Here is a 15534-nt window from a genome sequence, read left to right on the forward strand (position 1 = left end):
CTTGTATCATTTAAAGATACTGTATACCTCTACTGCTTACCACTAGGTAGGGTTATGCACTGACAAACTAAGAGACAATAAGAGAAGGTAGATGCAACAATACAGTATTAGTTTTGTCAAAAGCAAAAAAGAAAAAGAAAAAGAATGCTATTCTCAGTTGGCATGCAGCAATAAGATTTAGACAAAACCAATATTGTGGCATCTTGTATCTCTTACAGAGGCTAATCTGGAGGTACATAGACCCATCAAGTGGAAAGCAGTACAAGTGTGTTTTTAAATCATGCAAGATTTAGATGCCCCTTTTTACGATGTCCTTTTCTTCTTCAGAAAGGAAACAACAGAATATAGTAAAGCTGAGTCTGATAGAAGCGAGTCTGAGGAAAGCATTTTACTGGCAAGGGTGTGACACTTTTACCTTGTTAGTGCTCTCCTGCAAACCTGTACAGCACCTTTAATCACAATTTTACTACTATTCTTTAGAAATCAAATTTGATACAGTTTAACAAATACTATTATACAATCAATAAATTCAGTTACAAAGTCTGTTTCCACAAATGATCTTTGTCTAAGAAAATAGAACTTCAAAAAAGGAGGATCTACTGATATCTTTCACCATAAGAATGGGAGAGAATTGGACTGGAAAGATCATCCAAACCATTCCTTTCAGATTTTTTTTTACCTCCTCACAATGCATAGGCCAAGAAAGCCTCAATAAGGTGACTTTTCCCACCAGGCTACAGCAGTTTCCGTACCATCTGTCACACTGACGAAGAAGGACAGCCCTTCTTGCGGTCCCATTTTCAGAGGCATTCCCATCCCAGATTTTCTCCAGTTAAACATGTCCAGGGCCTTCTCATCTCCACTGACTGCAGCTTTTGCTAGCTGTACCAAGTCCCTGCAGGCAACAACACAGCATGTTATTTTTGGCTCCTTTCTTGGAGGAACTGTCAGAAGCAGCAATCGCTTATGACAAAGGGGAAAGTCTCACTCCAGGCCTAGAGCAGAATCCCTCAAACTATTGCAAATATTATTTCCAGTATTAGCTTGTTTCTGGACATTATTAGTAATTAAAGAAAGTACTGAAGGTGTTATGTGGCAATTTAATTTTGCGCTAGTGGTGTGCTGAAAGTTTAATGTTGAAAAAAGAGGCATTGCTCCCTGCCCTTCTCTTTGGTTGTTTTTTCTTTTCGTTTCTATGACAAGCAGCACTTTTAATTTGCTCCAAGGCCATTTCACCTCCTGTCCCTCCCCGCAATGACACTGTGGAAGGGTCCAATGTCATGGCCATCATGACATAGTGTCCTTCCAGGGTCAATGCCATGGATAAAAAGATGCCTGTGGGGTTAGATTATTGTATTGTGTTTCACAAAGGGCTGTTTTTGAAAATCAATCAGAAACCTCAGCTATTTCAGAATATGGCAGTTTCAACAGGTCTAATCTGAGTAACGCGGGTGGCGCTGTGGGTTAAACCACAGAGCCTAGGGCTTGCCGATCAGAAGGTCAGCAGTTTGAATCCCTGCGACGGGGTGAGCTCCCGTTGCTTGGTCCCTGCTCCTGCCAACCTAGCAGTTCGAAAGCATGAAATGCAAGTAGATAAATAGGTACCACTCCGGCAGGAAGGTAAACAGCGTTTCCGTGCACTGCTCTGCTTCACCAGAAGCAGCTTAGTCATGCTGGCCACATGACCCAGAAGCTGTATGCTGGCTCCCTCGGCCAGTAAAGTGAGATGTGTGCCACAACCCCAGAGTCATCCGTGACTGGACCTAACAGTCAGGGGTCCCTTTACCTTTAATCTGAGTAAAACTTAGTTGAATACCACCTCCTGGTTACCAACAAGATCTCACCACAACAAAAGAGATTTTGCTTGCTGTATGTTGACAAATCTACACTGCATTCAGAAACAATTCTCTCAGGTCTTTCATAGCTTTTGTTGCTGCTTTTTAGTATTTGTTGTTATTTTTCTTGGTTTTATTTTGCTTTTACTCAAATTTAAGTAAGACACTTTTAATGGTAAAAGCAGGAAATAAATTTTCCAGATAAATAAGAACAGAAATGCAGATTCAAAAGCTACTAACATGTTGTCAGTTGCAGGTAATGATGAACTATATCTGGACAGAGAGCAGGAGTGCAGCCAGAATAGAACTGGTGATGGGACCATGAAAGCAGAATAGAAAAGCAGGTTCATAAGAAGGCAAAGGACCTGGGCATGACACTGAAAAAGTAGATTAATTCCAATAGAGGATTTAGGAGGAAGGCATACAACAGTAAGAAGCAAGTTCAATGAGAAGATGGAGTAGAAGCTTTAATGAACATAAATGGTGGGAGTATATGAGTTACAAAAACACTCAAAATAAGAGGATGTCTGATCCAACATAGATACAGTTGACTGGACACTGAGGAAGTCGAGGTCCGATTCCACCTGACTGTTTTCTATTGCCTATCAGAAGTCTGGCCAGAATATGCTACTTACTCGCCAGGAGGGGGTGGTCGGAAGATGCAGTAATTGAGATGCTTTCCATATTCATGCTTAAGCAGAGGGGGCCCCTGAACTCTACCCCGCTGGTCCATCCTCCATAACACAAGGACACCAAGCTATAAAGGTTACAAGAAAAATTAAAGATAGTTGACACAATGCTTTGATTACTGGCATTTTACACTGAGAATTGTGGCGTTGTTTTAGGATTGTTGACAAAAGCTGGAAATAAGCAAGCAAAGACAGAAAATACATTCAGAGCCAATTTGCTTTGCTACTCAGAGCACAACAGCCTGTGATATCTCCCAGTTGTGCTGCTATGTGCAAAGGTGGTAACACACATGCCAACAGCATGTGATAGAGACAATGCAAATCAGCTGTTGGCATTCAACAGAAGAGCACTTGAAGAGCTGCTCCTGCAGCAGTATGTCAAACCTTGATCCAGCACATTGCAGCACATGGCATCAGCATACACATGACAACATTAGACTTGGATGGCCAGTGCTGGAAAATAAACATGAACAGATTGAAAATTGCAGCTGCCATGTCATATGAGGGTCATAAATAGGCCCAAAAGTATTTCATTTCTCTTGTTCAGTGATTTAATCTAATTACTTTCATTTTTTAAAAGTAGTCAAGCAAAAACCCTCTGTTCCATCTATGATGCATTGACCATTCCACATCTATGCTCGGTTTGCTAATGCATCCTCTTGGAACATGGGTGGAGTGGTCTAACAGGTACCTGCAATCTCCACTCACACCCCACAGGCAAGTACTAGCTTCCAAACAGGAAACAGACAATTTTAATAATAAATTTTTAAACCTCTGGAGCCAAAGTCACCTCCACAAGCCACTATTAGTGCTATTGGGGGATTTTAAAAAGCCAGAAGATCCTGAAGACAGCTCTCCCATATCACCTGGTTTGACCTTCATGTTGCTCTTTTTCATTTTGCAGACACACAGCAGAAAAATATCACTTTAATGTTGACAAAACAGAACAAGCAAGCTGTGCAAACATACACTGGGTTTTTGCTTTTCAACAATACGGTATATTCCTGTCTGTTCAGGACCTTCCTGCACTCTTATTTTGATACCTTTGCATTAAACAAGGAAGAGGTAACACAGCTCTTGAAAAAGCAGACAGAACGTGATGCATGAGACAAATGTGCTGTCACTTCAGTTAGCCATGTACAACGTGCTACACATTGGCAACAGAATTCGTCACATGCAGGAATCTAATCCCAATTATTTACAATTTCTGTTTAACCCACAAGAAAGAAGGGCTTTTTTGCTGGCTAGGTTCAATTCTAATCCCTCTAACCTCCTTTGGGGTAGGTTCACAGGGATGGCAGAAGGAGATAGGATCTGCCCATGAGATGCCCACCTGGTGGAAACTCGAGCTCACATGGTCCTCAAACGCAAAATGTATGATGATCTCCACCAACAATACCTAGACCAGTGTTTTTCAACCTTTTTTGGGCAAAGGCACACTTGTTTCATGAAAAAAATCACGAGGCACACCACCATTAGAAAATGTTAAAAAAATTAACTCTGTGCCTATATTGACTATATATAAAGTAATTCTCTTGAATTTTTCAATTTTTCCCACGGCACACCAGGCAACATCTCGCGGCACACTAGTGTGCCACGGAACAGTGGTTGAAAAACACTGACCTAGACCAATTATGTATCTCAAAATGGAAACCAGAGATAGAGGTTATACGCTTCCTATTACAGGGGAGAGACCAGGAGCTCACCAAGACAGTAGCTAAGCTCCTCTATTTGATATTTTACCGCTGAAGTACATTACAGGACTCTGCCCTTGTTGGAGACCCACAGAGGTGAAATAGATTGCTGGCCTCCTCTTCTCTTTGGCAAGTGACTGTACTGTTGATATGGTGACGAGATCGTACTGGCCTATTTATTTTGAATGTTTGTAAGTGATGCCAATAAAGGTTTTGATACTGAGAATTCGTCACATCAACAAACCAGTCGAAATGGCAAAGACTAAATGAGTCCTCTGGGGATTGTATAGCTCATACATGCTGAAACAACATAGACAACACCAAAAGACTGTGGGGTTGTGTCTTGAGGGGTTCCTACACTATAAAGGTACTTTTCTATTCATTTCCATATCATAGATAACTCCCTGCATTCCCACAGCAAACATAGGCCAATGGAGGTTTAGAGCTAGACAACTGTACTGTCTGCACTCTCAGAAGTCAATATAGTAAGCTAGAAAAGTAGTTCTAGGTAACATTAACTCCTGTGGATTCTGGTACTCCATTCCCAATATTGGCCTCTTACTTTGTTTCCGGGTCCTTTAGAACTCCTTCTCCTATTCTTGTCCCAGGACACTCTTGCCACCTCCACATTTCTTTCAGTTTATTTATTATACAGCTGCATGTCTGCAATACCTATTAAAACTATGTTCATCATAGAACCATTTTGATTTTGCTACTTACTTTGTCGCCAGAAACTAGTCGGGTGCCATTAGTACTCCAGTTTAGAATTGTAATATCAGCATTATGGTTGGAGGGTACCGCATGATGTTCCTTGTCCTGCTTGTTCACCACCACCACGTCCCCCATCTCACAGCCCACTGCCAGTATCAGTTTGGTTGGATGCCAACTGAGGCATGTGGCCTGGAAGCTTCTTTCCAAGTGTGCATCACACACATACTCTCCCTGCAAACAACACGACATAGATCTTTTTTACATTCCTTCTTTTCAGCCTTCTGAAAAGTCAAGCATTCTGCATTCTCCAAATAAACTGGTGTTCTACCTCCAGAGGTCATTCTAGCTCCTATCATGTGTGATACAAGAAGCACTCCTTTTCTACCTTCCACTTAACTAATTGTTATGTTTAAAAGAAAGTTAAAACTACACTCTAAGCTGAATTTTGTTACTGGGAAGAATGTAGGGAAAAGGCCTAATGTTTTGCTCTGCAGTGCATACTAGGAAAACGGTTTGTATTGGGGTGGCCCTCCAGATATTGTTGAACTTGCAACTCCCATCAGTTGCAGGAAAGATGCTTTCTTCCTCCTACAAGTTGGGCTTTTGTAATTATTTTTAATGCTTTCTGCTAAAGCCTAACTGAAAAAACAACCAAAAAAGGCCTCCTCATTCTTCTCAATTGAGAAGACAAAGGGTAGGTTCTTCTCTCTCTCCAGGTCTTTTGGAAGGTAGCACAGGGGTTCTGGTGGTTTCTCTAAAGACCCAACTTGGAAGAGGGGAAACCCTCTGTTTTCCTTTCCCAAGACAGGGTAGAAAGGAAAAGTGTTTTATATCATGTCTAATCAGAAGCCTGTGGGCAGAGTGTGTGTTCTTAAAATATTTGCACAACACCTATAAAACATTAGACATAATAACAGCAAAGTAATAAATCCTGAGGTAATTCAATGGATTTAAAGTGAACTAGGACACTGTATATATAATACATAAAAAACTGAGTTTAACAAAACTGAACTCCTGTATCTTTGCAGATGCAGCAGTGTTCAAAGCTAGTGCAAAAAAGAAGAAAAAGAAAGTTTCAGAATGCTCACCTGCTCTAGAAAAATATCCACACTGCCACCAGAGTTTAAATTAATAGATGCAACAGCCAAAAATGGCTGCTGAGGGTGCCAAGCTATGTGAGAATGGCGTCCACGGGACTCAAGAGCTTCTATACGATGATCAACGTACACAGCCATGATAAAGAGCTACAACACAAACAAGTATTTGGAGACAAACTAACTGTAAAATAAGTCCCGAGCATCAATAGGAAATGTAGTCAAATCTACATATTTTAAAGATATATAAAATTAAATATTTTTGCATTCCATTATAGTGCAAACACAAGGAATTTAAATTTATACTTTTTAAACAGTAGCCTTTCTCTCCCCCACCCTACCAGGGTGAGAAGAGGAGGGGGAAATGCAGCATACGTCAACTGAAGCTCATCAGCAGCATTATTTCCGCCACCCACCAGCAGGTCAAAAAAACTCTTGCTCCAGCCAGGAGCTGGGAGATGTGATGGCCTCTGACTTCCCTCCCCTTCTTACTTGGTTCTTTTAAAGTTCTTGGTTGGCGTGCCTATCATTGTGTATCTAGATTGTTGGTAACCAACTTATCCGCTACTTTTTGATGTTTCTCTGCTTTCTCATTACAAGAGTTAATCTAAACCAGTCAAAATTTTAGCATTTCCAGCAAGCATTGGATCCTTTCTTATACATCTTGACGAGTTTGCTGGGTGTTAGAGATACCACCTGTGGAGAGATTTTAAATTCCTGCCTGGGTCTCATAGGTGTTAAAAAGGCAACCCAAAAGGAGGTGAGAAGCCTGAGCCACAATATTAGGGGCACAGAGGTGTCTTAAGCACACATAGACATGCTGAAGCGCTCCCCATCGCCCAGCATGGCCCTCACATCAACTCATCCCCAACCTGAGTGCGCACGAAAGTTACGTTTCTCTCCCTTCGCCCGTGACAGGGCCGGCCCCAGAGGCGCCAATTCGCGCCACGGCCTTCGCGAGCAGCAACCCCCACCCCCGAGGAGCTTATCGAAAGAAGCGAATCCCTACCTGCCCCCAGTCCCACGGTCCCACCTCGAGTTTGTCGCTTACCGGCTCACAGCGCCACCTCCGCCCGACAGAGAGGCCTGGAGGGCCTCAAGCCCGACTCAACGAGATGCTGAGCGTTGTTACCCTTGACAACGGCTGCCGTTACGGAAACACCCGAACACGGAGCCGAAGGAACGCGAAGTTTTCCGAAGGAGAACGCTTCCCGGAAATCTTCACGGAAACCCCCGAGCTCTCAACTCGCTGCCCCTTAGGACCCGTTTAGTTTCTGTCGGAGCGAGGGTGCTAATTCCAGTTTACTTGTAAGTAATTTAAGTTCCTGGTGGTTTAAAAAGCTCCTTCTTCCTTCTAAGGCATTCCTTCCAAGGAGAGTTGAGTCTTTCTTTCACTTTCTCTTGATGTGTACAAAGAATGCGGGGGCTTCGGGGGGGGGGAGCAGATGGTTTGCATGCATGCATAAGGTCCCAATATCCGCCATCCACAGAGAAATAGAAAAATCCCTTATGAAAAGCGAGAGAGGCGCTGCCGGGAGCGTAGGCAATACTGGTGTTTATTTTTATGTTGCAAATACACACACAAACACACAACATGCAGACTGAAGCGATATACTCAAATGAATTCTTATCGCTAGGAGTCTCGTATAAATACTGTATGGAAATAAATTCTGCTGAATGCATAAACTGGCTCCTTTAGCGCGCTCACGGATCCGAAAGAATTCTGTAGTGAGAAGAAAACCACAGGAATGGCTCACAACGGGCTGGAGTTAGTATGGTTTGCAAGACAATAGCTATGATAATTTCATCTTTTTAAAAACAGTTTTCCACGTCGCTTCCAGCTACATCAGCAAATAATCTGAGCAAATAATCTGTTGGCATCTTCAAGAATAACCGATTATTTACGTTCTGAATCTCACCAGGTGCATGAAGATGCCCCCAATTAAGCAGAGCATGCCTCTGATGAAGGAGGCTCTAATAATCTAACAAAGCTGACTCCATGCAAAACAGTTTTAATACTCTACTACAAGACAAGACCCTTTGTTAACGCTGCAAAACTCAACAGGCCTCCCCCTATAAAAAAAATTCCACCGGCTATTTATTCCATTACCGCCTGCCAGTCAAACAGGAAACTAGCCAATGGAAATGCTAGCAGATGACACGGCCCTTCCCCTTTACGATCGGCGCACGTCTGTTCCCTTCTAGCCAATGAGAATCTGGTTCTAACGCTTCTGCCCCTCTCCCGCCCTCTTTGCTCTTCCCTCGAATCTCGCCTCCTAACTCCCGCCTCGCCATTGGCCCAGTTCTGGCCCGGTGTCATCAGCCGCGCGCGGCGCTTCGATTGGTCACCTTTACCACCGCAGCCTCAGGCTCCGCCTTCCTGCTAGCTTCGGCCGGCCAATGAAGCGATTTGTTTAGGGTCTGTGTGGGCGTGGCTGTCTGCGCGCTCAGCCGGGCCCGTTGGGTGCTTTTCCCCAACCCTTTGCTTCCCGCCCCTTTGCTGATCGCGGAGGCAACGAGGAAGCGGAAGGGGACCTTATCAGTCTCCAGTGTACGAGAAAGGCGTAAGGGTGGGAGTAACAATCCAAGGGGCTGGGGGGATTTGGGCAGCGGAGCGGGACGTTTCAAGATCGGCCTTTAGGCTGCAGGAATCTGGTACCGGCGTCGCAACGGTGCATCCATGCAGCAGGTAGGACTTGGGCCCAAATGCTATTTCTTGAAGATCGGTTCTTCTCCTTCCAGGATGTGTATCGAGAAGACTTCAAATGCAATCCTAAACTCGCGTGTTAGCTAGAAAGTAAAATGCAGCGGGACTGACTTCTGGAGGATTGTAGCCCCGGAGCCCCGGCTGACGGAAGTGAGATTAGTAAAAGGCTCACTTCCTTAGAGCGGGTCTGGAGAGAAGAGATTCGTTTCCTTAGGGCGGATCTGGAGCGGCGAGGGGGCGCGATTTAGGAGACGGCAGAAATCATTGACGTTAAACTCCTGCCCCAAAGAGAACGGGAAGGAATGAAATCGTTTGGGGATTAACAAGGAATGATTGAGAACTTTGGGAAGCTAAATTGTCCTTTACATCAACACAGTTTGACAGTTTGACAGGAGTGATGCGGGGCCTAAAGTTGAAACTGGAAGCAGGGGAAATAATGTGGGTGGAATACAAAAAACAGGATTCTTTGCATTCGGGATGAAGCCAGGAAGCACTGGACACTATTTGGGGAGAGGACGGGAGAATGAGTTGGGTATGTTGGTGTTAGAAGATCCAGCCTCTTTACATAATTGGGCCCTCATCCTGGATGTTGGACGTTCATTTATTTAATCATCCCTTGTGTGGAACTGAATGCTGTAAATCTTTGGTCTTTCAGTAGCACAGAATAATGAAAAAACAAATCAAAATCTTTCAAATGTCAGGTGATCGTCATTTCCTTTCTGGCTAGTCCTGCCTTGTTTATGAAATTTGGATACCTATTGTGTGTAAAAATAGATGACTTTTAATTCCACATTAAATTTTATGGGTTTTTAAAAATTTTGTAAACTACTGACACAACACAGAATAGCCTAAAACAATTAAAAAGTTTGCCAAGAATGTAAACTTGAAGGCTTTGGTTCCAGCTGATGCTTTCTAACAAATATGTTTCACAGATTTTTTTGGGGGGGGGGGAGAGAGATTACTTCCATATATGTTTTAGAATTGGGTTTGAGGCAGAGAGGAGTGATTGATAGTCATATGTAATGAAACTATTATGAAGCAACTGCATATCCTTTTGTAAAATGTGTAATACTGTACTGATGTTCATTTCAATGAGTGCCGCACTTTTAGTCTGATATCTTGGATTATTTTTGTTGGTTATTATATTTTTGGTGGTGGTGCTTGAATTTTGATTTCTGTTGTGGGAAGGAAATTGCATTTTATATAGTGCAACATGATCCTATGTCTATTTACTCAAAAGTATGTCACACTGAATTCAGTGGGACTTACTTCCAAGTAAGTGTGCACAGTTTTGTAGTGTTATTGTCCTCTCTTGTACTCCTGAATTATTACTTTTTTGAAAGTTGTTTTGGCTTTACCAAGCTTTCAAGCACTTTGCAATTTTTTTGAAGTTCACTAGTTTAATCTGCATGTGCATTTGTGTGTGTGTGAAATACAGAAAATGTGTTGTGGGTCACAGCAGAATATGCTGACGTAGCATTGGGTAAACACTGAACTCAGTAATGTGAAAGTAATAAAGATTTCGGTAGCATCTGAGCACATTTGTTAAACCCTCTGACTATTGGGCAAACTGGCTGGTCATTGTAGCCTATGTCTTAAGGGTGGGGGAACTGTTTTGAATCTGGTTTGAGTTTAGCTGTGGTTATTCAAAAAACCCATGGTATAAGAAAGCAACAACAACAAAAACTAAAAGAGAAAGAATGTCTTTAGGAAACCATAGCTATTTCTTTAGCTATTTGAAGTGAAAGCCTTAAGTAACTCCCACGTTTTCAAATGCAAAACTTTAAAAAAAAAATGGCGTGCAAGTGGTGCGTTTTGGGTTTGTGTTGGTTTGTTTTTTTGTTTTTAAAAACAACAAGCTAATGTTTTAAGTTGTTGGGGTTGCCCTGGCGAGGAAAATAAACCTGCCGCTGTTCTGGTTTGGAGAGGAGAAATGTCGCCGTATTTAAGGGCGATTCGGAAAGGTGCTGAGCAATTGGGAAGTGGGTGTGTGGGGAGTTGTTGGAAATCTTTGTAGCCTTGGCCAGTCCCAGTCCTAGAGAGGCACACAAACACACTCACACACTCTCGCGCACACGCTGGCTCTCTCTCTCTCTCTCTCTCTCTCTCACACACACACACACACACACACACACACAGAGTAAAAGAGAGAGAGGAAGGAGGTGGCAGCGAAGCTGCTTGCTGCATCTAGGAATATGAATTTACCCCCTCAGTAGGTCGGATCGCCTCGGCTCCATGGTGAGGAGAAAGAAGAGCCCCCCTGGCCCAGAAGACCCACACAATGGGTAGGATGGGGTGGGGGAGAGTCACTTTTTAGGAAACATTTTCTCTCTCTCTCTTTCTCTCTCTCTCATATTTCCCCCCCTCTCTTTTTGCTGGCCTCTCTCCCCGTGTGCCGCCGAGGGTGCTTCCCACCCCCCCTCCGGCTCCTCCTTTCCGTGGCTGCCGAACGCTTTCCCCCCAAACGCCCGAGTTTGCTTCGGCGGTTTTCCCTGCCAAAGGCGCCCTTAACCTTCCCGGCGAGGGGGCAGGGGGCTGCCCGGCGACGCTGGCTACCCTTTGGAGGGGTTCCTGGCCTCCTTCCCCCCCTCCCCTCGCTTCCCCACCACCGGCACAGGTTGTTGGGTCGGGACAAGCCAACGAAAGGGGATTTAGTAACAAACAACGGCGGCCATGTTGAGAGGAATTTCTGCAGCTAAACTTCTCCCCTCTGAAGGCAGGCTGTGTGTGTTATGTGTGTTTGCGCGTTGTGTGTTTGCATTGTGCTTCGGGGTGTTTTATATTTTTTCCTTGTTCCTATTAAGGGGTCTCTTGGTTGACTTTGTGCCCCCTCCCCACTTTCTCTGTCTCCTTCTCCTTCTTCTTCTCCTCCTCCTCCCCCCCTTCCTCCTCTTCCTCCACATAGGATGACAGTGAAGCTGGGTGAAAGCAGCAGCAGCAGCAGCAACACCAGCACGACTACTACTGAGGAAGGCTTGAGGAAGCTGGGCAAGCGAGCAGGTGAAGAAGAGTCCCTGGAAGAAGGAGCAGGCGAAGGAGGAGAGGCAGCTCCCAGCACCAGCAGCACAAAGGAAGAAGAGGCGATCACTCAAAGCAACACTAACCGGGGGCCCTTCTTGGCCACCTCCACTTTGCCCCAAGCCCCATCCTCCTCATCTTCGTCCTCCTCCTCCGTCCAGCCTGCCCACAGCAACGACCAGCATCATTTCCTCAGGTCCAGTGTCAGACCTCAGAGCAAGAGGTTAAGGAAGGATTCTCAGGCATCCTGCGCAGTTGGAGGTGGCAGCAGCAGCAATACAACCGCTGCTGCAGCAGCAGCAAAAGGAAAAGGTACAGTATTGGCCTCGCACCCCTCCTAAAACACACATGCGATGGGGAGGAAGGTGCCTTTGGCATCCGTTGCCAGTTTTGTCCCCTTGACGCCTTGCTTGGGTGATTGTTCTTGCTTTGCGTTTCTGCCACTGCTTTCGTGTATCCCAGATAAATCTGTAGTTTTGTTTATTCCCCATATGCATAGAAAAGGGACCAGGAAGCCTATTACTAAAGGGCATTTAAAAAAAAAATCCCTGGAGGGGGTAGCATCCCTGCTGCTGCAAAAACAACCGAGTCTTGTGGAGCCTTAAAGACTTGCACATTTATTATAACATCACATTTGTGGACCAGAGTCCACTTCAGCAGATGCATCTGATGAATTTGACTCCAGTTCACAAAATATTATGTGTTAATCAGTTCGTGAATCTTTAAGGCATCACAAGACTTTGCTTTTGTTTAACTGGCTGTGGTCAGCTTTAAAAGCCATGGTCAGTTGATTGGGGTGGGGCTATTGAATTAGAATTGAACTAGAGGTTTGACTCCCTGATTCCATCCTGAGTAGCTAGCATTTGGCTTTTTTGTCATTTCAGTTGTTACCAAATAACTAAGTAGTATTTATTGTCCTTGTCAAAAGTTTATTTGTGAAACTAGTTGTGATAAAAGATTTAATTCTGGGGCATGTTTGGTTGTGTATGACACTAAGCCATGGTTTATTGAACATTGGTTTGTTAAACCATAGTTTGTTAGATCAGCCATGCCCTTTCTAGAGACTTCACTAGGTTTTGATTACTTCCATTGAACTGCATTCTGAAGCTTAGGAACCTTGATTGTTTTAACTATTGCTTGATGTTGTATACAAACTTCCTTAACCATGGTTGGTTTGTTCACTCCTACCTTAAGCACTAATTAAGTCACAAAGGCATGAGGCAAGAGCATCTTGAAAACAAACCAAGCTTTTATGAAGTAAGCCATGGCTTGCTGGTTGTCTGTGGGGCAACACCTGGTTTGATAAATAGACTGTGGCTTGGCATTGCTGCATAAGTATCATAACCCATACTGCCTTGTGCTCTTGATCAGTGAACCCTTTATGTGTTTGTGTTAAACATGATAGATAGTTGAACAAATTCTTGTTCTTGAGGATATACAGCCCTTATTCATTGCCATCTAACTCCTTATTGTGTTGGTTGGTTGGAAGGCGTTTTAGGTAATCCCCAGTACCAATATTTGACTAAGGCAGGCATAGGCAAACTCAGCCTGCCAGATGTTTTGGGACTACAACTCCCATCATCCCTAGCTAACAGGACCAGTGGTCATGGATGATGGGAATTGTAGTCTCAAAACATCTGGAGGACCAAATTTGCCTATGCCTGGACTAAGGTTTCATTATAAAGAACTTTCTACATCTCAGGATTTATTTTATTATCAAATTGCCTTTATAGGAAAAAAATTAATATTTAAGACTTTTAAAAACAAAAATGGTGATCAATAAGCAGCTTTATCTCCCTACATATATTGGATGCTGAGAGACCTATTTTTTAATAATAATAATAGTAATAATAATGCTGAACAGAAGCACATTTCATAAGATGCTGCCTATTTATGCAAACCATCTAAATGCTGGAAGATTTCTTTTAAATAAGTATTGCAGCACCCTTTATATAAATGTGCATTATAGAAGTCATTCATTAAGATATTGATGAGAAGTCTGATGTCAGACCATATTCCCAAAGTCCAGAGGATTGATCTCAATATTTTCTCATCACGCAATTGGTTCTGTTTTAACTTACTATCAGGGCAATGAGTACAAAAGCTTGTGGATTCATTGGGGAAATAGACATTTTGACTGCAAACCCAGTAAAAGGGAAAAATGATTCCATCACATTGTGCAGAAATCCCATTTTGGTTGCTTAGTGTATTTTTCCCTTGCACTATTTTCTTAAATATGCATCCGTACACCAGCCCCATGAAATCTTTATCCCCAATCCAGTGCTAGTCGCACTAGTAGCCCCTTACATAGATGCTCATTCCCATCTACAACAAAAGACACACCTAGCTATATTAGTGGTGTCTAGATAAGCATCTCATAGCATATTTGCATTTTATGTTTGTGTGCAAGCTTATCCTCCATTGGCACTCTGTTGTTGAATTGGGGCATTTTCCTTTAAAAGAAGGTTTTGATAATCTGAAGTTGATCTAATTTTTATTTTATTGTTTACATTTAATGAAAACATATAGGATTCAGCAGTATGCAAGCTGATCTGGTTATTAGTAATAATTAGGAACATAGGAAGCTGCGTTCTGTGAAGTTAGATGTCCAACTAGCCCAGTATTGTCCACTCTGACTGGCAATGTCTCCCCAGCATCTTCAAAAGAGGTATTTTACATCACCTGCTACCTGATTCTTCTAACTGAAGATGTCAGGGATTGAACCTTGGAATCCTGTGCTCTTCCACTATGCTGTGATCCGTGTCCAGTGTTTTTTTAATTGCATTGGGCAACTTTTACCCCCGTTTCTACAGAAGCCACATTGAAATGTATGGCAGTTCTGCAGAAGTGCAGCCATGTTCTTGTGTAGTTTGTGCAGAGCTTTTCCACATGGTGTGTGTTTTTGTAGCCTAAAGAAAACTGTGCACATAGGCTCTGGAAAGCAAACAGATAGATATACAGGTTTGCAACTTGTTTTGCTTTTGCAGTCCAGAGACAAGCTTTTTTTCAACTTAACTCTACAGCGGTGGCAAAAATTTCAAGTAAATTTTTCTGTTTGTCCTTCCTTGTGTGAGTCCATGAGTTAGTGAATTATGAATCCTAAATTTAAAAACAGACATATTGGCTAATCTTTAAGCATAAATTTCAATATTGCAGATGTTGATGGGTGTAATTTCCATATATGTGTCTGTGTGATATATCTTCTTATAAATTAATGATACCTGTGTGAAATTCACGAACTAGACTCTCAGGCAGGCATGTTTTAATACAGGGGTCAGCAAGGTTTACCTTGCCTGGGCCGGTTCACTCCAGCGGAGATCCCTCCGTAGGCCGGATCGCGTGCGACACAATTTCTGGTGCCTCGGAAGCAAGTTACCGCGCCGTGCTGCGCCGGTTTAGTGCAGCGCGCTGGGACTCGCTGAGCAGGTGGCGCGGTTCGGGGGCCGGTTAAACAACCTCCATGGCCGCTTGTGGCCCATAGGCCTTAGGTTGCCAGCCCCTGTTTTAATAGTTCCTACATTATATTTATCCATGTAAAGCTATCTGTCTCTGCAGAAGTGCAGCATTTTAAAGCCCCTAACAGTCTTTGGACTTTATTTCAATCGTAATGAAGCATCAATAAGCATTCTTTAAAAAACCCAACTCGGGTAGCTTTTTCTGTCAATACCTTGGAGCTTTGTTTTGGCTTGATCTGATTCTACCTGCATGCAACAATAGTGGCCCCTCATGGGAATGCACATTCCCTTTAAAAAGGAATTCTCTAGCCAGGGCAGTGAGTCAGGATGA

At 43.3% G+C, this 15534-nt stretch overlaps 2 protein-coding genes across 6 annotated transcripts in view; one reads left to right on the forward strand and one right to left on the reverse strand.

Moving 5' to 3' along the window:
* The window catches only part of IFT140 (intraflagellar transport 140), an 86578-nt gene extending 79393 nt beyond the window's left edge, over nucleotides 1-7185 (reverse strand). The window contains exons 1-5 of the mRNA XM_033166550.1: nucleotides 7075-7185; nucleotides 6018-6173; nucleotides 4939-5160; nucleotides 2471-2592; nucleotides 753-895 (exon numbers count right to left, since the gene is read on the reverse strand). Coding sequence (XP_033022441.1) covers nucleotides 753-895; nucleotides 2471-2592; nucleotides 4939-5160; nucleotides 6018-6164 — 634 coding nt within the window. The 5' untranslated portion in view covers nucleotides 6165-6173; nucleotides 7075-7185. The remainder of the gene's footprint in view (nucleotides 1-752; nucleotides 896-2470; nucleotides 2593-4938; nucleotides 5161-6017; nucleotides 6174-7074) is intronic.
* A 1316-nt stretch (nucleotides 7186-8501) lies between these two features.
* The window catches only part of CRAMP1 (cramped chromatin regulator homolog 1), a 42140-nt gene continuing 35107 nt past the window's right edge, over nucleotides 8502-15534 (forward strand). Inside the window, exons 1-2 of one of the 5 annotated variants that reach the window (XM_033168059.1) lie at nucleotides 8502-8712; nucleotides 11636-12060. In XM_033168059.1, coding sequence (XP_033023950.1) covers nucleotides 11637-12060 — 424 coding nt within the window. In that variant the 5' untranslated portion in view covers nucleotides 8502-8712; nucleotide 11636. Of the gene's footprint in view, nucleotides 8713-10864; nucleotides 11016-11170; nucleotides 11454-11635; nucleotides 12061-15534 lie in introns of those variants that run through there. The other 4 variants (XM_033168057.1, XM_033168061.1, XM_033168058.1 and 1 more) reach the window with 4 other exon arrangements.

Source organism: Lacerta agilis, chromosome 13, assembly GCF_009819535.1.
Source record: "Lacerta agilis isolate rLacAgi1 chromosome 13, rLacAgi1.pri, whole genome shotgun sequence".
Taxonomy (NCBI): domain Eukaryota; kingdom Metazoa; phylum Chordata; class Lepidosauria; order Squamata; family Lacertidae; genus Lacerta; species Lacerta agilis.